Source organism: Brienomyrus brachyistius, unplaced genomic scaffold (genome assembly GCF_023856365.1).
Source record: "Brienomyrus brachyistius isolate T26 unplaced genomic scaffold, BBRACH_0.4 scaffold369, whole genome shotgun sequence".
Taxonomy (NCBI): Eukaryota; Metazoa; Chordata; class Actinopteri; order Osteoglossiformes; family Mormyridae; genus Brienomyrus; species Brienomyrus brachyistius.
The window spans coordinates 30,599-53,234 of NW_026042644.1; the positions used below are offsets into that span (position 1 = coordinate 30,599).

A 22,636-nucleotide genomic window follows, 5' to 3' on the forward strand; every position below is an offset into this window, starting at 1 on the left:
GTTATGTCTGCATTTAGTGCTGTATCTTGTATTTACTGTATGGTGCAGCCACTTGGAATAGTCATAAAAACTATAAAATATTCTCAGATAGCATAATACTCTGTGACCGTGATTAACAAGTCGCCGGGTTAGTGCCTCCTTTCACAGTTATCACCCAGAGAACTTTTTGAAGGACATAGACTCAAAGGAGAAGGTGGAGAAACAGCAGGGGATGTTAGAGCCAATATTACAATTGCAGCAGAAGTCAACCTGGCAGACCTTGTTTTTAAATTCTGACCAACCTGCTGATTGAAGGAGTTTGATCTGTGTGTGATAATGACTCTGGGTTAGATGGTAAACAACCATGTGATTAAAGGTCTTGGCAGAAAGACAGATGTTGGTCAGGTTTAAATAGGGTTGGGACCGGCTTGGAGCCAACGGAGCAAAGGTAAATATGAAGGGATGGAACCAGGTGAAACGGGATTGATGCACTGGACTGAAAAGGAGATTAATGTATCACAGAGAGATAATGGTGAGTCAACCCAAACCCACCTCTATGCCTTCTGGACACAATTTGCAGTATGCTAATACGAGATCCCTAGAAGTTCTTGGTCCTTAAGCACGCTTCCACAGATCTCACAGAAAGAATACAGCTATCGTGCTAGTAGGCTGTTTATTAGTCAGTGAGGTCTGTATAGATGGAAGAGGGCCAAGTTTAAAAACCTGGCATTTTCAGAATGTTGTAGAGCTACTTTGACCTCTGGAGCTGTGGTCTCCTTTCAGAAGGCCTTGGGGCTGATTTGACAATAAGACACAGATCAGGCTGTAGAGGTCGGGCAGAACTCATAATTTACACAACCCTAAAGAATACAGGCATTGGCCTCCTTTCCAAAATATTTTAAATGTACAATGACTGAGCTGCTGTGGTGGTAACCTAATAACAGCTGATGGTGGGGATCCCAGATCTGAGCAGGAAAGTTCAGTATGACACTGAGGAACTGTCACAAGAGCTGCACATCCTCCTGGCACCCTGGGGGTGGTGCAGTCATGAAGCAGGAAAACACATCAAGCAGACAGTGTCCTGCACAGGTCATTTGGGGACATACATGTAGGACCTTGCTTTCTTACTCAATTATTACTAATGTCTTTGATTGCTTAATTGATTTGTCCTGTCAGATTCTAGTGGTTCCCAGCTCAGTATTTTCCTGGTTAGAGTTACAGTCTTTCATGCATGGAAGGTGGTTTAAAGTGGGTTTAAATTGCCTTTGTTTAGCAGCTTAAGATCATGGACATGTGGAATTTGGTTGCTTTCTTTTTATTAAAATACAATTCTCAGGTGCCCAACCTTTCATACAGTGAGGGCTACTTTTACAAAGAAAGTGCTAAAATGCTATGATGAGATACCAAATCGCAGCAGGGGTCCCCTTGGTATCGTCATTGACCTCTTGGCCACCAATGAAATAAAGTATCGTCCATTAATCATCCCGCTACTGATCTGGAAACACGTCATGATCGACAAGGTGCATCGGCACCCCTGTTTTAAACTATAGCAAGAATATATATTTGCTAGTGTATGCTTGACGATCTGATTGGAAAACGTTCGAGCTAAAATAACAGCTTGGATGAGGAGCTGAACACAGACGAGAGATGAATGATGCACCAGCAGTTTGTTGGGACCCATCAAAAGCAAGTTTGAGCACCTCTGGGTCAGAGAAGGAGCTGGGGGACATGTTCGGGCAAGGTTTAAAGAACATTTAGCTCCAGAAATAACTGCAGGCTGCTTTGCTCACTCATATTGTTCTGATATGCTAAGGTGCCTTTATGCAAAAGCTGTCAATTTAATAGAACTTAACTTAATGCAAATGTGTAAACAAGGTTTTGCATAAAGAAACATTTTGTCTGACATGGTGAAAGTGTTAACTTCACACATGGTGAAATTAAATCAACCCTAATTTCTAAATAAAACACTTGAATTCAACTTTTCAATTTCTACATTTCGACGTGTACTTGATTCATTTCACATTATCAGATTAACTAGTACTAAAGGATTATCACATGTAAAGCTGTGATGGTCTTTATACTGATGTATCATTTTACGGCACCTTGGTTTATAGTCCTGTCTCTGAATATTTACCCTTTTTTTCCATTTGAAGGTAATTATTAGTATTAATTTTAAAACAGAACTAGGTCTGTTGATGTAAAAATGGCAGAAATATTCAAACATCACTGAGGTCATGATATGGAGACATGGGCAGACACTTTCCTAATGGGTGTGTTTTTCTGGAAATCAGAATATCACATGGACCTTCTGCATGATGAATTAATTTCTGGGGGCCGGGAAGGTGTCTTCCTCTTGGCCTTATTGGATGAGCTGGAAGAGTATATAAGGTACAACGAAGTGTGACTAGGGGACATTATACAGCACATCATACTCAGGATCATTCTACTACTATAGCCATAATATCCAAGTTATTTTGCTAAAGAATTACAATCCTTCACTATTATCAAGAAAACATTCAGCTGTCTTGGTGAGTTATATATTTGCATGTATGATTTTTTTTTCTGCAGTTATTACTGTTGAGTGCTAAAAGCTCTTTGAGGAGCGAAATAGCTTATTAAACATGTGGCATTTGGACATTTACCACAGACGCATATTGGGGGAACTATTTTCCAGGCTTTTCCATGTTGAAAGAGGTTCCCTTTGATACTGTCCAGGGAAGCAACTTTTGGGTTATTAGAGGAACAGCTTTCATAATCTGGAGTGTTGATGCTGTTTAATGTCTCATTTAAAGAATGAAGTATCCTTAGTAGGTTAACAGATTAAAGCCAGTGGTTGATGAATATTTTATGCCTGCTTATTTTATGGAGAGCTGGCAGAGGTGTACAGTAAAAAGTATTTGTCATATTAGGCAGTGCAGACAATGCAAGGCACTAGACTGGACAGAAAAGTCCTCTTTATTTTTGTTTTATTTGGGATAAAAATTGCAAAATGCTGTTGCTTCTTTTGCTACAGAAGACCTCAAGAAACAGAAATGGGACCCATGGGGTTACAGTGTAAATAGATTAAATAACACAAAAAGTCTGAATATGCTCTGTTGCTATTGATGTGCATCGAAATAAAGCAATAAACATGACATAAAAGAAGGTGGAATTGCATTACCCAAGTATTTTAATGCTGGTTATATATTACAGCTCCAAATTTGTACTCTGCAAAGTGCAGCTTCATGGTTAGTCTGGTACTGACTGTTGATCAAGCTGGTCTTGGGAACTTGGGGCTTAGATGTTTCATCCCTGCAGGGATAAAAGGAAAGGGCGTTAAAGCAGTGTTTCCTAAATGTACTGTATAGGTGGAGGTCATTTTCCACAGCGAAATGTACTGTGGTATGTTTGACTAGTCTATGGAGGATGTACAAGGTCCCTTGCAGTTTGTGTACTTGCATGCACTCCTGGAAGGATGACAGGTCCGTGCAAACAAATGACGGTCATGTGATTGCTTGGCTGAGACAGTCATCTATCTATCTATCTATCTATCTATCTATCTATCTATCTATCTATCTATCTGCACACACTACGATTTTCTACATTTTACACGTTACTCACTTTACTAAAGATACACTCAATATTCTTTGCTAAAAAATACATTTACAATATCATCACCACCTGAGTACCTTTATTAGAAAGAAAATGCCATATCTGTGATTAATCAAAGTAACCTCCTCTAGTAGTTATAACAGTAAAGAACATTCAAGGCATTCCTTCTACAAGGGACACTAAATATTGCTGTTTCGTGTTATGCATTTAAAGTTAAAGCACAGCCTAGAATTTCCCCATGGGGATTAATGAAGTGATTCTGATTCTGCCATCACCACACAACCAGTGGATTGTGTGTCAGACATGCACTGTTACATACTCTTTCCATGTTATAAAAGAAACATTTTATTTGACATGTTTTCATTTAATGGGGCGGCATGGTGGTGCAGTGGTTAGCACTGTTGCCTCACACCTCTGGGACCCGGGTTCGAGTCTCCGCCTGGGTCACATGTGTGCGGAGTTTGCATGTTCTCCCCATGTCGTCGTGGGGTTTCCTCCGGGTGCTCTGGTTTCCCCCCACAGTCCAAAAACATACTGAGGCTAATTGGTGTTGCTAAAATGTGCCTAGGTGTATGCGTGAGAGTGCATGGCGTGTGAGTGTGCCCTGCAATGGGCTGGCCCCCCATCCTGGGTTGTTCCCTGCCTCGTGCCCATTGCTTCTGGGATAGGCTCCGGACCCCCCACAACCCAGTAGGATAAGCGGTTTGGAAAATGGATGGACGGATGGATATTTTCATTTATAGTTGTTCAATCAACTTCCCAATGTTTAAAAAGAATAAAAAATCTGCAGTTTATGAACTAAATGGGAAAGTGGTAAAACTTTCTGGTATGCAAAAACTTTTAACTGGTCTGTCTGTCTGTCTGTCTGCAAGACTGCTCATTCAGCACTGGATCACCACCATCCTGGGCTTCTTCCAGAAAGCACAGGGCCGGGTGACACCCTGGAGGCGTACAGTCCGAGAGAGCATTCATCCCTCTAACACATCTTATTACCAAATGTTCCCCACAGTGAATTAAAAACCAATTTTTTTACAGGTTTTTTCAGGTTCCCACAAAGACTCCAATTAAAAAAGTAAAAATGCCAGAAGTGTCATATTTTATTTGGTTACTTATGATTAAGGATAGGGCTGGGTAGGGGTTAAGGTCGTGATGTGATAAGAAATGAATGGAGAGTCCCCACAGAGATATAATTGTCACGTGGGTATTATGGGCATGTGGGTTTTGTTTATATCCTTGTGCCTTTGGTACGTCAGCCGGGATCGCGGGACTAATTAATTGCCTTGACAATTGCGGCGTTGGAACAATGGTTGGGATTGGTTGGGGAAAGTGAAGGGGGAGGATCACATTACAGAAAAGGCACCCTGGAAGTTAGGACGAAAGACCGGGAGGAGAGACCGGAAAAAGGCGCACCAGGAAGTGGACAGCAGAGACCGGGAGGAGAGACCGGAAAAAGGCGCACCAGGGAAAGGATAGAAGAAACACCGGACGAGGTATCGGGAGAAGACGCACCGGAGAGTGGACAGGGGAGCCGATACTGGAGAGCGGAGCACCCCGAGTGGCGATCGCGTCTCGAGACGCTCTGTCGGGGAAGGAGTCGCTGGGACGCCGGAGCGGGGGAGAGTAACTGGGCATTCCCCCCGCAGCGAGTTAAGTGAGAACTCTGTTCGCTTAGACAGAGCCAAATATCGGGTCGGCGTCGGATCTGGGGTCTGGTTTAGGCTGATGTAGTGGCGGGTGTTCGAAACCAGGTTATCAATCCTCCCTGTAGTGGATACCGTGATATGGTGTCGTTTGTAGTGGGTGTGTACGGGTGTTTCGATTTGTGTGTGTGATTATTGCGGTGCCCTGTGGGGGTGATAAGTGTGCGGTAGTGTGCCTTTGTCGCGATACCCTCGGTATCCCTATACGGCGATTGTGGGTCGTGCTGTGGTAGAATCTGTTTGCTCGCCTTGTGTTTGTCACCCTTATAGGCTGGGGCGTACGGAACCGGGCTTGTGGGGATCATCTGTTGCACGGACATCGCCTGGCCCCGCTGATCTGACAGTGGGCCCTGAACGGACTAAATTTTTATGACGTTTTTGTGTGCCATCGGCTAGCCTTGGCGTTTTAAAGTGTGTTTTTACTCTGGTTGTAAAATAAATTGGTAAAATACCAACCCTTGGGTGTTTGGGTGTCTGTGGAGCCACTCATACCAGCACAACCAGTTGGAACCAAATTGGAGGGTCCTGGTGCCCTATGGTAACATCAGGTGGCGTAGTCGGCAGGATATTACTGGTTCGTGCTGGGTGAGTGGAGTTCACATACCCCACACCTATGATGGAGGCCTCTGGCCAACCGCGTTCAGGAGCTGCTCAGGGCCCTTACTCGGGGAGTAATGTAGTAGCGATGTCGCCTTTTTTTATTGGGTCGCCTTGGGTGCCTAGATTTGGGGGTAGTGAGTCAGCTGTCTCATATGGGGAATGGAAGAATAGAATTAAGGCAATGTTGAGGAATGAGTCCTGGGATCTGCAGCAGCAAAGTGATTTTATAGTGGGGGCTTTAGAAGGTGGTGCCAGGAGAGAGGTAGTAGTTTTGGAGGAGCCTTTAAGGAATACCCCCGAAGGGATATTTGCCTACCTGGATGAGCTCTATGGTGATCATGTGCCTGTGGCCCATTTGAGGGGTATGTTTTTTGATTGTAGGCAGAAAGCTGGTGAGACGGGGAGGGCCTTTGCCTTGCGGCTGCGGGAATTACATCAGCGCTTACAGCAGCGGGACCCGGTTATGATGGGGAATGCAGATCAAGTGCTGAGGGACCAGTTTGTGACAGGGTTGCAGGATGCAGATTTAAGGCAGAATTTGAACCGCTTGATCCGCCGGAGGGAACTTAAGACATTTGATCAGGTGCGAACCGAGGTTCTCTGGGCAGAGGAGGATCGTCAGGCCATGGTTTGGCAGCCACCGGCTTGTGCACAGGTTTCAGCTAACAGGGCTCTGGATGGGAGAGAAGATGATTGGAAGGCAAAGTTGCAGGAGGAGCTGCTACAGGAAGTTCGTGGGCAGTTTGAAGAACTGCAGAACAAAGTGATGTCGGAGCTGCGGGACCTAAGGGCTGGAGCGGACTCTAGGATGCAGGGGATTGAGCCAATGCCCCAAGGGATGTTACCAGGACGGCCAAGTGGTGCCCAGGATCGTATTGGGCATGCTCAACCCACACAGGTGCTGGCCCCTCGAACAGCAGCCCGGAACCCCAGGACCCAGCTACCACGTCATCGATTTCAATGGGATGAGCAGGGACGTCCCATTTGTGGCCGTTGTAAACAGGCAGGGCATATTGCACGGAATTGTGGTGCCACCTCCCCAGCTTTAAACTAGATTGTCCAGACACCAGGGCCCAGGTGTCTGGAGTGGAGTTGCAGGGCCTCAGTCAGTCTTCAGAGGTTTTAGTTGGGACTTGCCCTTTGGTGATGGTTGGTTTTAATGGGATGGAGGTAGAATGTTTATTGGATCCAGGGTCAGAGGTGAGTTTATTGCCTGAGAATGTCTTTGACAAACTTCCAGGGAGAGATGAGAGGGTTGTGGGGGAGGCTACATGGTTGACTTTACGGGCCGCGAATGGGCTAGAGATCCCTTATGTGGGCTATGCCCTTGTAGATGTGAAGGTGGGTGGATTATTGCTGCCCAAGAAGGGAGTGGTAGTAGTAAAGGATTTAAAATCATGCCAGCGGCCCATTTTGGGGATGAACATCATTGGGGCATGCTGGAAGGAACTGTTGGCGAAATCCCTCTCTCAGTCTGATTTCCTTTCAGGACAAGTGGACTTCCAAAGTCACCACGGGTGGGCCAAGGCTTTGGCACATTGTAAGAGGGTGGTAGCGGAGGCGGAGGACATCCAGCCAGGGCATGTACGGATAGGACAGCGCCAGGGTGTGATCGTGCCCGGCCAGAGCGAGATGGTTCTAGCAGCCCGAGTGTTTGGACCTAGGGTGCAAACTGGGGTGTATGGGCTGGTGGAGCCATTGGAGGGAGGGGGATCAGTGGATGTTGCCCGGAGTGTAGTTAAGATCGAAGGTGGTAGGGTCCTCCTCCAGGTAAGGAACCTGCACCCGGCTCCAGTACAGCTCCACAGGCATCAGAAGTTGGCGCGAGTGACCCAGCTGAGGCCTGCAGATATTGTTGACCCTGTGGTCACCCTGCGAGAGGTAGAGGGAGGTGTGATTGAGGTAGGTGTAAGGGCAGTGAGTATGGAGCCGGCGGGGATGATGCCTTTGTTGCAGGAATTGGTTGATCGGTGTGAGGGATTGATGGAGGAAGAACGGGAACACGTACAAGGGCTGGTGACTACGTGGGCAGGTGTGTTCTCCTCAGGAGACCACGACCTGGGTAGTACAGATGCGGTACGGCACACGATTCCCACAGGTAATGCCGCCCCTGTTCGGGAAAGATATCGTCCAGTTCCACCTACCCTGTATCAGGAAATGAACCAGCTGTTGCAAGGCATGTTATCCACAGGTGTGATTCGAGAGAGCAGCAGCCCGTGGGCAGCACCCGTAGTCCTGGTCCGTAAGAAGGATGGTGCACTGCGCTTCTGTGTCGATTATAGGAAGCTAAATGCAATCACTCACAAGGATGCTTATCCCCTGCCCCGAATCGAGGAGGCCCTCACCAACCTTAAGCAGGCAAAGTACTTCTCAACCTTGGATTTGGCCAGCGGCTATTGGCAAGTAGCAATGGACCAAGGGGACCGGGAGAAGACTGCGTTTGCCACCCCTATGGGTCTGTTCGAATTTGAGAAGATGGCCTTTGGCTTGTGTAATGCCCCGGTAACCTTTCAGCGACTCATGCAGCGATGTTTGGGGGACCTGGGGACTGATAAAGTGTTGGTATACCTTGATGATGTGATAATATTTTCTGCCACGTTCAAGGAACACCTGGAACTTTTAGGGAAGGTGTTGAGCCGGCTTGGTGGCTATGGGCTAAAGTTGAAGCCGCAGAAGTGTAAGCTGTTTCAGCACCAGGTCCAGTTCCTAGGCCATGTGGTGGACGAGGCTGGGGTCCATCCGGATCCAGAGAAGATCAGGGCCGTGACAGAGTGGCAACCCCCAAAGACGGTGCGGGAGGTGAGGTCTTTCCTGGGCTTTGCGGGGTACTATCGAAGGTTTATCAAGGGATTTGCAAAGATTGCTCGACCCCTGCACGCATTGTTAGTTGGAACGGCAAAAAAGGGGCAGGCACCCGTTGTGTGGACTGAGGAGTGCAGTCAGGCCTTCGTTAGTTTGAAGGAGAGGTTGACCCAAGCGCCTGTGCTGGCCTTCGCAGATTTTTCATTACCTTTCCGGCTGTACACCGATGCGAGCCTTGAAGGCCTAGGGGCGGTATTGGCCCAAGTCCAGGATGGACAAGAGCACGTTATAGCGTATGCTAGCCGTAGCTTGCACCCGGCCGAGAAGGACGCAAATTATAGTTCGTTTAAACTGGAGCTCCTGGCCCTGAAATGGGCTGTGACGGAGAAGTTTAAGGACTATCTATGGGGGGTTCAGTTTACTGTGTACACCGACAATAATCCTTTGGCACACCTGAGAACGGCTCGATTAGGGGCGACGGAACAACGTTGGATGGCCCAGTTGGAGAATTACACTTTTGACCTCAAGTATCGGCCGGGGAAGGAGAATGTTAACGCAGATGTGCTGTCCCGGAGGCCGGATGCAGTGGAAGATGATGGAGCGACTCCTCTATTGCTAAGAGTCCAAGTCCAGCAGAGAAGTATACAGGTGGAGGAGGAGCCAAGCTGGGGATGGGACCCCACACGATGGGAAAAGCTCCAAAGTCAAGACGTGGCTCTGAGGCAGTTGGCAGAGTATGTGTCCAGAGGACATCTTCCTGATGGGACTGAGAGGAAGCGGGCAGGTGAGGTGGTGCGTAAGCTATTGAGACACTGGCCCCGCTTGTCATTGAGGGAAGGGGTATTGATGAGGAGAATCCAGGACTCCGCCACTCTGGAGGTTCATGAGCAGATACTGGTTCCCCTCTCTGAGAGGAAGGCAGTATGGGAAGAGGTCCATGTCCAGGTAGGCCATTTGGGAGGAGAGAAGACCCTTTCAGTCCTCCGCAGACGATTCTTTTGGCTGAACATGGAAACGGACAATAGAGATTGGATTGCTGCGTGTGAGAGGTGTCGTCCGCAAGTCCCGGACTGAAGGCAAGGCCCCCCTGGTCCCCATTGTGACCTCTGCTCCCTTGGAGGTGGTGGGTATGGATTTTTTAACATTGGGTCGACCCTGTGATGATTACCAGAACCTGCTGGTTGTGACTGACTTGTTTTCCAGATTTGCGTGGGTGATTCCCACCAAGGACCAGACTGCACGCACTGTTGCACAAGCCCTTTGGCATACTGTCATACAGCCATTCAGTTGCCCACAGCGCTTCCATTCTGATCAGGGGGCCAATTTCGAGTCTGAATTGGTGGCAGAGTTGTGCAGGTATTATGGATGTAGGAAGAGTAGGACTAGTCCTTATCACCCTCAGGGTAATGGGACCTGCGAACGTTTTAACCAGACTCTTTTAAACCTGTTGGGTACGCTAAATGAAGAGCGACAGAGCAGGTGGGTGGAAGCTTTGCCAGAGTTGGTGAAGGCTTATAACACTACTGTCCATGCATCCACAGGTTTCACCCCTCATTATGTTATGTTTGGCACCCAGGCGCGGCTCCCGTTGGATTTAGTGTTAGGAACGTGGACCGGGCAGGAGCAGGTGTCTGTAGAGGGGTGGGTACAGCAGCATCACCAGCGGTTGGCCAGGGCCTATCAGAAAGTGATTGAGCATTCTGCCAGGGCCAGTGATCACCAGGTACAGCTTCATTCCAAGAAGGTGCAGGGGGAGCCCCTCTTACCTGGGGAAAGGGTGCTGATACGTACCTTTAGGAGGATGGGGCTGGGTAAACTTGCTAATCGGTGGGAAAGAACCCCTTGTGTGGTGGTAGGGCAGTTACCGTCTGGGATTCCAGTCTACCAGGTGAGGCCGGAAGGCAGAGATGGGCCTTTAAGGACAGTGCATAGGAACCGATTACGTACCTGTAAGTTTACTCCGAAGCCAGTGGTGGAGCCTCAGGTTGAGCCACCACGTTCTCAGGAGGGACCCAGGTGGATGGGGTGGCCCTGTTGGGGTGCCCCGTATTTGCCCAATGGGCCAGCTCCTGGGCATAGGCGGGAGTACTCCCAAGGACCCGGAAGTAGTGTTGGTGGGGGTGTGGAAACAGTACGCAGGTCACAGCGGGCTAATTTTGGAAAGAAACCAGTGCGGTATACCTGAAGGCATGCTATGATGGATGCATGGTGTGTTTTTTTGGGGAAGTTTTAATGTACCACTGGGAGCAGGCTCGAGGACGTGCCTATGAAAAAGTAGGGAGGAGTGTCACGTGGGTATTATGGGCATGTGGGTTTTGTTTATATCCTTGTGCCTTTGGTACGTCAGCCGGGATCGCGGGACTAATTAATTGCCTTGACAATTGCGGCGTTGGAACAATGGTTGGGATTGGTTGGGGAAAGTGAAGGGGGAGGATCACATTACAGAAAAGGCACCCTGGAAGTTAGGACGAAAGACCGGGAGGAGAGACCGGAAAAAGGCGCACCAGGAAGTGGACAGCAGAGACCGGGAGGAGAGACCGGAAAAAGGCGCACCAGGGAAAGGATAGAAGAAACACCGGACGAGGTATCGGGAGAAGACGCACCGGAGAGTGGACAGGGGAGCCGATACTGGAGAGCGGAGCACCCCGAGTGGCGATCGCGTCTCGAGACGCTCTGTCGGGGAAGGAGTCGCTGGGACGCCGGAGCGGGGGAGAGTAACTGGGCATTCCCCCCGCAGCGAGTTAAGTGAGAACTCTGTTCGCTTAGACAGAGCCAAATATCGGGTCGGCGTCGGATCTGGGGTCTGGTTTAGGCTGATGTAGTGGCGGGTGTTCGAAACCAGGTTATCAATCCTCCCTGTAGTGGATACCGTGATATGGTGTCGTTTGTAGTGGGTGTGTACGGGTGTTTCGATTTGTGTGTGTGATTATTGCGGTGCCCTGTGGGGGTGATAAGTGTGCGGTAGTGTGCCTTTGTCGCGATACCCTCGGTATCCCTATACGGCGATTGTGGGTCGTGCTGTGGTAGAATCTGTTTGCTCGCCTTGTGTTTGTCACCCTTATAGGCTGGGGCGGACGGAACCGGGCTTGTGGGGATCATCTGTTGCACGGACATCGCCTGGCCCCGCTGATCTGACAGTGGGCCCTGAACGGACTAAATTTTTATGACGTTTTTGTGTGCCATCGGCTAGCCTTGGCGTTTTAAAGTGTGTTTTTACTCTGGTTGTAAAATAAATTGGTGAAATACCAACCCTTGGGTGTTTGGGTGTCTGTGGAGCCACTCATACCAGCACAACCAGTTGGAACCAAATTGGAGGGTCCTGGTGCCCTATGGTAACATAATTACAAACCTGTGTGTGTGTGTGTGTGTGTGTGTGTGTGTATGGATTAGTTCACATATAGCTTGCTGTTGGTCACATGTATCTGACAGCGACCTTGGGACCTACATCCCCACATTTATCCTTAAAATACACCTCCTTCTTACACTTTCAGGTGCATGTTCCTGGTGTAAACCAGCAAACCCAGTATACAATGGATCGTAACTGGAGAATGGATGGTAAGCATTAAAAGTACCATTCAGTACCTTTGTCCTGCTTTTGTCCTGGTTTGTCCTGCTTCCTGGGACACAAGTTCTACTGCATTCTTTTCTCTGGTATTATTGAGTTGGTCTCATTGACTTTCATTGAGGTATGGTGTCTATGGGCTGCCTGAAATTAGCTGTTCTGTTTTTTTTGAATATGTGCGTGTTACTGTGCTATATGCAGCATGTATTTGCTTGTATGTTATCCTGAAGAGGAGAAGCACTGGCTGAGATTTCCAGTGGAAATGTATGGAAGTGTCCTTTTAAAGCAAATACTGAACTTTTATATTTGTTATGCTTCTGTTTATGGCATTTTTAACTATCAGTCCAAATCTCTGAAGACCTTGAAGTTTTTTTGTACATTAATCCTGTTTCTTTCCAGGAGCATCTAGTGAATGGAGGATTGTCCTGGTGGGAAAAACTGGATCTGGAATCAGCACAGCGGGAAATATAATACTGGGAAAGGAAGCGTTTGAGTGTAAATCGTCTTCCAGTTCGATTACAGAAATGTGCGCCCAAGAAAGCGGCACCGTTCATGGGAAAAGGGTCGTCGTCGTCGACACTCCAGGTGTCGATCACACTGAGAAATGCCAGGAATATGTTGATTGTGAGCTAGGGTTGTGCCTAAGTAAGTGTGTCCCTGGTCCACATGCCTTTGTTCTTGTCCTAAAACTCGATGATGAATCGATAGAGGATCTAAACGCTGTGAATAAGATTAAGGATTTGTTTGGGAAGAATTTCCTGAAGTACACAATCGTCCTCTTCACCTGCGGCTATTTGCTTAGTGAAGACCAGACCATTAAAGAGTATATAGAAAACACAAGTAACGCATTTCTGAAGAAACTTGTTGATCAGTGTGAAGGCCGAGTCCATGTCATCGACGAAGACTGGAGTGAAGAAGGAAAAGAGAAGGAAAGAAGTAACAGCTTTCAGGTTGAACAGCTCTTTGCGAGTGTAGAGGCGGTAGTGAAAAAGAATGGAGGGCGTCCCTTTAAAAATAAAAACCTTCAAGACGTTTCTTGGGAGATTAAGAAAGAGGCCCTGCAGTTACTGAAAACGAGGCAAAGTGAGGCCGATTGGAATGAGCTGCCAAAGAAAACGAAAAAAGAGGAAGAAAGGCAGATTTGGAAGAAAGCCACTGAAATGAAGAGGGAGAATTCTGAGCATTCCTGCATGAGCTGTCCTGTAAACTGATGGGAGCGTTGACTATGAAGGTGTTAGTGGGCGCAATTGGGGGAATTTGTGTTTTTTAATCATTAATAAGAATAGGACTATGTGTAGGGATCATTACCCACTTTACTATTTGGTAAATTGATTTTTTTTTTGTAGGTAAGGCAGTATATAACGATTGAACCTTGATTCATTGCAATGCAACAGGATTAAGCTTGGCAGACCTTGTTTTTATATTCTGGCCAACCTCCTACTTACAGGAGTTTGATCGGTGTGTGTGATAATGACTGAAGGTCTTGGCAGAGAGACAGATGTTGGTCAGATTTAGATAGGGTAGGGACCGGCTTGGAGCCAACAAGGAGCAAATGTAAATATGAAGGGATGGGTCCAGGTGAAGCAGGATTGATACACTGGGCGGAACAGGAGATTAATGTATCACAGAGCGATTACAGGCTCGTTCACCCAAACCCACTGTTCTGCTTTCTGGATAAAATTTGCCTTATACTAATATGAGCTGCGTAGAAGTTCTTGGTCTTAAAGGAAGAGCTTAAGGTAGAATTAATGTTACATCTGTCCCCAGTTTGCTAGTCAGGGAGCTGAACCTGCTCTAGGCTTGGTTCAGCCTAATCTTATGTAACCTTATGCTTGGTTGTCAACACTCTTTTTGAGACACAGTTCTCAGTTGTTACTTTGTCAGGGGTTTGGTTTATGGGGCTTGGTGGTGTCCTGCCTTCTTTTGTGCCTGTCAGAAACCATTGGATACTGGCTTGGTGGTGGCTTGGGGTTTGTGGTCCTTGTTGACTGGGTTCTGATTAGCCAGTTGCTCTGTATGGAATCTGAAACATTCCACAGCTTGTGTGCTGTGCTGTTGGTGTCCAGTCTATGGGGATTTTTTTTTATGTGTCTTGGGTCTAGTGGTCTTTCCCCTGTTAGATTCCTGGTCTGGGTTCTCCAGTCCTCTGTGAATAAGTCTGCCTTCTGCTTCACCTCATCCTGGAGGCTGTTCATCCAGTCAGTGGCCCGAGTCCCCCCCCCCCCCCCCCCGGTTCCCTATTTACAGCAGTTTTAGGACTGTTGGTCTTAGGGGGCAGAGAACCCACCGTACAGGATGGACAACCCAGGTTGAGGTGTTCTGTCACAGACCTTGTCCCTGAGCGCTAATGTTTTTGACCTGAATGCTCTGAGTCAGTCATGCTTATTAGACAACTTTTACAATAGTACCACTTTCAATGCTCTTAAACTAAAGCAAGAAAAATTTACTGCCATATGTTTGATATAATCAGAATGGATAACATTCAGGAACCTCAAGCTGAACACAATAGAGAAATGAATGATGCAGCAATAATCTGTTTGACCATCTTTGGGATAGAGAAGAAGCCGGGAGACTTGTCAGAACGAGCCTTAAAGAATCTGTCCAGAGCTCTAAAATGACAGCTTGGATGAGGAGCTGAACGCAGAAGAGATGAATGATGCAACAGCAGTTTGTTGGGACCCATAAAAAGCAAGTTTGAGCACCTCTGGGTCAGAGAAGGAGCTGGGGACATGTTAATCATAACAATAATGCTTGACACTGTGGAGAAATTATTTTAATGCCTCCCTCAGTTTGCTCTTTATAGAGTAAGTTGTCTGTGAAGGGCAGCCACTTGTTGGGGTGTCAGTGGTTAAGGGCCTTGCACAAGGACCTGCAGATGTGCTGAGGTTGGGTTTAAACTGATTATGGGCATATCATACCTTCTGATTATGGGCATATGGGTTTAGCCCACTGAGCCACATGCTGCCCCCTTTGGATGAGCTTTAAAGAACATTTAGCTCCAGAAATAACTGCAGGCTACTTTGCTCACTCATATTGTTCTGATACGCTAAGCTGACTTTATGCAAAAGCTGTCAATTTAATAGAAATTAACTTAATGCAAATGTGTAAGCAAGGCTTTGCATAAGGGAACATTTTGTCTGACTTTAACATGGTGAAATTAAATCAACCCTAATTTCTAAATAAAACACTTGAATTCAACTTTTCTATTTCCCCATTTCAACGTGTACTGTATTAATTTCACATTATCAGATTAACTAGTACTAAAGGATTATCACATTTAAAGCTGTGATGGTCTTTATACTGATGTATCATTTTACGGCACCTTGGTTTATAGTCCTGTCTCTGAATATTTACCTTTTTTTCCATTTGAAGGTACTCATTAGTATTCATTTAAAAACAGAACTATTTCTGTTGATGTAAAAATGGCAGAAATATTCAAACATCACTGAGGTCATGATATGGAGACATGGGCAGAAACTTTCCTAATGGGTGTGTTTTTCCGGAAATCAGAATATCACATGGACCTTCTGCATGATGAATTAATTTCTGGGGGCCGGGAAGGTGTCTTCCTCTTGGCCTTATTGGATGAGCTGGAAGAGTATATAAGGTACAACGAAGTGTGACTAGGGGACATTATACAGCACATCATACTCAGGATCATTCTACTACTATAAACATAATATCCAAGTTATTTTTCTAAAGAATTACAATCCTTCACTATTATCAAGAAAACCTTCAGCTGTCTTGGTGAGTTGTATATTTCTGGATTTTTTTTACTCTTTTAAAGCTTCTTTGAAGAGCATATAGTAACTGCTATGAAACATGGCATTTGGGCATCCACTGCAGATGCATAGTTATGTTCCAGTCTTTTCCCTAATGAGTGAAATGCCCTTTGATACTGTCCAGGGAAGCAGACTTATTGAGTTATTAGAGGAATAGTTTGGTCGATCCTTTATTCCTGTATTATCAAATTTAACTGACAGCCCACATGACTTTTGAGTTACTGGACCTGTAAACCTGGACACGTCCTGAACCTCTAAGATCTTTTATAATTGATCAAGTTAACTGATAAGATATTTAAACCCGGTCTATCATATACTTGCCTGTTTTCAATACAAAATTCACTTGGTGTGCAAAAACACATTAATCCATGGTTTTCACATGCAGATACAGACACTTCACATAAAAATACATCCGGCAAGAAAGCTCTTTCTGTGACCTCATACATCCAAGAGTGGAAGCATGGCAGGTAGGTCACTCACTCTGAGCATCTGACATTCATTGAGATGCTTTTTCTGGAATAATTCCGGTAAGTTTGTACATTCGCCACACTAATCATGCGTTGTCCTTCTGAAGATTCCAGCAATCTGAAGATTGTCATTTTCGGGAAAGCGAAATCTAACAACAGATCTGTGAAAGAGCTTCTCGAAGAAAATCTTGACGAAGGAAAGATTAATGGGAGAAAAGTGAAAATGATTGAGGCACCGGGCATCTTTGATCCTGACAATAACGCTGAAGATCTGAAGAAAGCCTTAATGTCCTGTATTCTTGATTGTGCTCCTGGTGTGCATGCCTTCATCTTAGTGATGAAAGTAGGCAAGTATACTGAAGAGGCGAAAGAGCTTGTGAGTATGATAAATATGTGCTTTGGTGAGGAAACCCTGAAGTACACAGCTCTCCTGTACACCCACGGCCGACAACTTAAAGTACCCATTGAAAGATTTGCAGCGGACAACGATGACCTGAAGGAATGCGTTGATAAATGTGGAGGCGGAGTCCATGTCATTGACAGCCAGTGCTGGAATGAAGATGGGAAAAACAGCATAAACGTGAAAAATCTGCTACACAGCATCGGAGAAATCGTAAAGAGTAACGACGGGGGTTACTACACAACTCCAACCCTGACAGGAATCGAAGAAAAAGTAAAGAATATCATAAAGGGGATGGATCCAGGGGAGACGGACCTGGAAGAAAAAGCCAGAAAGGAGCTGATTGGAAAGTGGGTCCTAGTCCTAACAGCCATACCAGGCTACGTGATGCTTTTAGCACTGCTGGGCTTCAAAGAAGGCTTGATGAAAGCTAATGTCGAGGAGGCCGTCTGGAAAGTAATTTCTGGGGCACTACAAGGTGGAGTGGATGTCGCAAACATAGCCAGACATTCATCCGATTTAGATGAGGTCTTAGATAAAATGCGAGAAAAAATGAAGGCCACAGCGCCTCAGTGTTTACAGCAGTAATGCAGGTGACTCATTCATCTCTGAGATGCAGCTGAGCATCGTCACTGCGTTCCTACTATTATTACGTCTGCTGACCTTTTCGCCAATCTTACCGCCTTAAGTAGCCTGAATTATGCTCAATCACATAGTTAAGAATTTGCTTTGTTTTTTAATTAATGAACCAGCAGCAGTAGGTGCAGCCTTATATCCCCCAAAAGCATTTTCTGTCACCCTTTTCTTTTTTGAATCTGATCGCTGGCATTGTTACCCAAGTACCAGGGAGCATTTTTAATGTAACTATGATTTTACAAATGCCCTTATGACTGACCAAATCTAACCTAGTTCACACTAGTGACTCACTGTACGCTGATTTTATATTTTACATTAAGTTGCTTTTCAATGATCACTTAATTTTCAGAATGCCAAGTGGAATATATTAATTACGCTTAAGTAGAAATAATTGTATTCATGCAGTTATAAATATTGTTACAGAGTTAAGTTTGGAGTAAATTCATCAGATGTTATAATCCCGAAGCTTGCTGATTAACTGAAGGGGGTGTATTACCATAAAGAGAAAGTGTGTTCAGGGTTATTCCAGAGAAATCATTTGGGAAATTTATCATAAATAAAATCATACAGCTATACATGTGTGTATGTTTTGTTTACTGCTTGCATGTCTGTGTGTGCAATTTATTTGTATTGATGTGATTTCGAACTCATGTAATCATGTAATCATGTGAAATCATGTAATCATGATTTGGTACAAAAGCAGTATCTACAAAAGGCTGAGGCTTTGAGGAGCAAAGATGGGCAGAGGATCTCCAGTTTGTCAACAAATATGCGAGAAAATTATTGAAATGCTTAACGACAATGTTCCTCAGAGCCAGATCGGAAGGGATTTGGATATTTTTCCCAGTTCTGTGCATAATATCTGTAGTGACTATCCAACATCGTTCACTCCATCGCGAAGGCGGCTAGATCTTGTTGATGATTCGCAATGCCAATATACTATACAAAGTAACTTTAGATCCACATCCATTTAATCTTTGGGTCAAGTTCCCATTTAATAACGATATTATGAAGGTCACAATTACCGCAATGTGAGGGTTACTATAGTTTATGGCATATTAGCGGTAAAAATGATCTCCTTGCCACTTCACCCCTATGCCCCTGACCCCATCATATTAAGGGTTTTTCATAGCCCTCTTGCCACTGTAACTTGTAATTTACTCAGCCCACACTGCCCCCTAGTGTCAACCACCACCACCACAACAAAATAATGAATGGCTCCCATAATATCATTAAACAATTCAAGGAATCTGCAGGAATTCCATTGCGGAACGGGTTAAGAGGCAACCTACGCTGAACACTCATGGTCTCTGATCCCTCACAGGGCACTGAGTCAAGAACCATCATTCATCAATAGCTGGTATAACCACATGGGCAAGGGGTTACTTTGGCAAACCTATGTCAAGCACTACAATACAGTGTTACATTCACAAATGCCACGTAAAACTTTACTGTGCAAACAATAAACCTTATTTTAATCATCCCCAGAAGTGGCGTCAACATCTCCGGGCTCGGAGGCATCTGGGATGGGCCGTCACATGATAAAAACGTAAACTGTGGTCAGACAGATCATATTCAAGATCTACTTCGGAAGAAATGGACGTTGTGTGCTCTGGCTCAAAGTCAAAAAGGACCATCCAGACTGCAAGTCCAAAAACCAGGTTCTGTCATGGTCTGGGGTCGTATCAGTGCAATTGCCAAAGATAATGTATCGTGCTATGATGGCACCATTAATGCAGAAAAGTACACTGAAATTTTACTGCAGCAAGCTGAGGTCAAGACAACATCTTTTCCAGGGACATCCATGCATTTTTCCACATGACAATGCAAAACCACTTTCCGCATGCATTACAAAAGCATGAATGCAGAAGAAGAGGGTACAGGAACCGGACTGGCCTACTTGCAGCCCTGACCTGTCCCCTATAGAGAATGTGTGGAGAATTTTGAAATGGAAAATGCGATAACGACGACCCCGTACTGTTACACACCTTAAGACAAGTTCGCAGGAAGAATGGGACACAATAACACGTGAGACGCTCCATCGCTTGGTATCCTCAGTGCCAAAAACTCTTTTAAGTGTTGTGAGATGGAACGATGACATAAGACAGTGGTAAATTCTGTACGTTCTCAATTTTTTTGGAATTTATTGCAGGCCTGAAATGCAGGAATGGATGTGTACAGTACGATGACATGAAATATCTTGGGTTCCTACTCCAAAGCTCCAAAAGCACCGTATTTTTCGGACCATAAGACGCACATTTTCTCCTCCAAGAGTGGGAAGAAATAAAGTCATTGCGTCTTATGGTCTGAATATTGCTCTGCTCACATGCGTTAAAGAAGAAGATATGCAGTAAAGTGCTGGTCCCTGTGCTAGAGATAACCCACCTTTTATGTACATGCATATTCTCCGTTTCAGTCATAATTCTTAGCCCATTTCCTCCTCCTGGTGCTCCTCCGGGTCCTTCCTCCTCCCAGTCCGGGAGTGCTAATTCTCAGAGCGCCCTCTCACATCACATAGCCACGCCCCCTCTCCCTCCTATCTTCCTGAGAGGCAGTTCCATCAGGAAGATAGGAGGGAGGGACGCATGCAGCATGCCGAAATCGCGTCCACCCACATCCCGCCCTTCTTCATTACAGGGACGTGGTGCTTTGTAGAAGACATCTTCCACTTACCGGTAAATGCACAAGGAGACAATAGTAACAGTAATATTAGAACTATTATAATATATATTAATAATACATACCAGTAATAATTATAATAATCAATTTTATGAAAATCCATACTAAAATGATTATACTTTTTACTCCCTTTATTAATTAATGATGGTGAAGATGGTTCTTAATGCTGCTGCTGACTGCTGTTCACTGTACATGGTTGACATAAAATATTTTAGGACAGTATTTAGTTCTGAATCTTTTTTTTTTTTTTCGGGGGTGGCATGGTGGTGCAGTGGTTAGCACTGTTGCCTCACACCTCTGGGACCCGGGATCGAGTCTCCGCCTGGGTCACATGTGTGTGGAGTTTGCATGTTCTCCCCATGTCGTCGTGGGGTTTCCTCCAGGTACTCTGGTTTCCCCCCACAGTCCAAAAACATGCTGAGGCTAATTGGAGTTACTAAATTGCCCGTAGCTGTGCATGTGAGAGTGAATGGTGTGTGAGTGTGCCCTGCGATGGGCTGGCCCCCCATCCTGGGTTGTTCCCTGCCTCGTGCTCATTGCTTCCGGGATAGGCTCCGGACCCCCCACAACCCATTAGGATAAGCGGTTTGGAAAATGAATGGATGGATATGAAGTCACAATCTCTGGTCTGGTTCATCGCAAAGGTGTTAGATAGAGTTGAGGTCAAGGCTCTGTGAGGGACAGTAAAGATCTTCCACACCAAACTCACCCAACCATGTTTTTTTGGACCTTGCTTTGTTCAATGGGGCACAGCCATGCCAGAACAGAAAGTGTCTTTCCCAAGCATCACCTTGTATTAATACAGCACCTGCACCCATTCCTAGCATCCTCCTCGAGCTTGAATGACTTAGTGAAGTCAGGTGCAGACTGAACTGGAAAACTATATATACAACAAAATCTTCATTACATCAAAAGCAGTTTGAAAATCAGAAGTCCACACAAAAGGCGGAGTTATGGAGATGATGCTTCTGTAATATCCAGTTATCCGAAGGAAGTGGTGCAGCTCTGTTTTCTGTCTTTGGTACTGGAAACTTTGGCTTCCAGAGGGCGAATAATGTCCTGACCAACCCGTACATCGAAGTAGGTTGACCAAACCCACATTTAGCAATGTTAAGGGTAAGAGAGGCTTCTTTGAAATGTGGAAAAAAACTGTATCTGAGGTGACTTTCCCAATTATCTGAATAAACGATAACATCATCCAGGTCAGCTTCACGATTATCAACACTGGCTAAAGCTCAACTCATTAAATGCTAGAATGTAGCAGGTGCGTTTTGCTTAAGCCAAAGGCCATTACTGTACTGTAGGAAGAAATCTGAGTACACAAAAGCTGAAATTTGTGATGCATATTCAGTGAGTGGGACTTGCCAGTAGCCTTTCAGCAAGTCTAACTTAGTAACGAATTCGGACTGTCCTATCTGATCCACACAATCTTCTGTCCAAGTTAAGAGAAAGGAGTCAGCCCTGATCAAAGCATAAACTTTTCTGTTGTCAGTACAGAAGCTAAACGAATCATCGGCTTCGGTAGCAGTAAACATAGGGAGATCCAAGGACTGGAACTAGGGGCAGGAAGACCATGTAGAACATTGTATTTCCTTCTGTATGATGGCACATCTGGTCAGATTAACTCAATAGCCATTCTGCTTCACAGGGAGATTATCAACATCTATATCATGCTTAAGGACTGTTGCCCTGGAGGAAGTATCAGATAAAAGTAACATATATTTTTCAATGAGTTGTACAAGACGATTTTGAGCAGAATCAGATACGTGAGACAGTTTACTATAAATAGGAGAACAAAGAGGGTTTCTGAGTTGGACAGACAAGTACATGGAAGGCAGGCATTTCGTAAACAAAGTCCACACAAATATGAAGTATTCTTTATTAATAAATGCAGCTGGGGGGTTACAGCCTTTGCTAAAGTGCAGTAGCAAACATATAATAGATAACACCACAAACGCATGTTCAAATCACAACATTATGCATCACACCAGAAAAGTGCACAATTAACACTACGAACTCTAGTCAAGAAATTAAGTACTACAGACTGTTAAAAGTTACCCCCGTGACTCTCCTTCCCTGCCCTCAACACACGTTGTCGCAACTCTCAGTTAAAAACCTCAACAACGCCCAGCCACATGCACCTTCACACTAAGTCCGACTTTATAAAGGACGCTTACTTCCCCGGAAGGAGGCAGCACCAACCTCCCCGTCCTCCTCCAGCGAAGGGAGAGGATCCGCCCCGCTGTGCCGCACCTTCCACAAGCGCCGGCGTCACAGCCCGACCCGTCCCGCCGCCGGTCCTACCGCCAACACGGAGCCCCCTCTTCCCTACACGTTTACCCCCCGCTCCTGCCTCACCCATCCTTCACCGGCGGCCGCCCTAGTATCGGCTTCGAATCGGTAGCCAGTGAAGAAGGGTCGCTGTGTTAAACACCCGC

The 22,636-nt window shown here is 45.7% G+C and overlaps 1 protein-coding gene across 1 annotated transcript; it reads left to right on the forward strand.

The window, feature by feature from the left end:
* The first annotated feature begins 31 nt into the window (after window positions 1–31).
* Window positions 32–22,602, forward strand: LOC125728848 (uncharacterized). The gene is made up of 5 exons (XM_049005529.1): window positions 32–511; window positions 12,164–12,227; window positions 12,634–13,170; window positions 16,591–17,339; window positions 22,387–22,602. Exons 1-5 carry the CDS (start codon window positions 491–493, stop codon window positions 22,600–22,602), a joined length of 1,587 nt encoding a protein of 528 aa, XP_048861486.1. The 5' UTR covers window positions 32–490.
* Window positions 22,603–22,636: the final 34 nt, after the last annotated feature.

Excerpts from the sequence above, each read along its gene's own strand:
- LOC125728848 (XM_049005529.1), top strand. The coding sequence starts at position 491 with ATGTATCACAGAGAGATAATG. Across the intron at positions 512-12,163 it reads TGTATCACAGAGAGATAATG|GTGCATGTTCCTGGTGTAAA; the intron begins GTGAGTCAACCC and ends TTACACTTTCAG. Across the intron at positions 17,340-22,386 it reads TCGAGGAGGCCGTCTGGAAA|GAGGCAGCACCAACCTCCCC; the intron begins GTAATTTCTGGG and ends CTTCCCCGGAAG.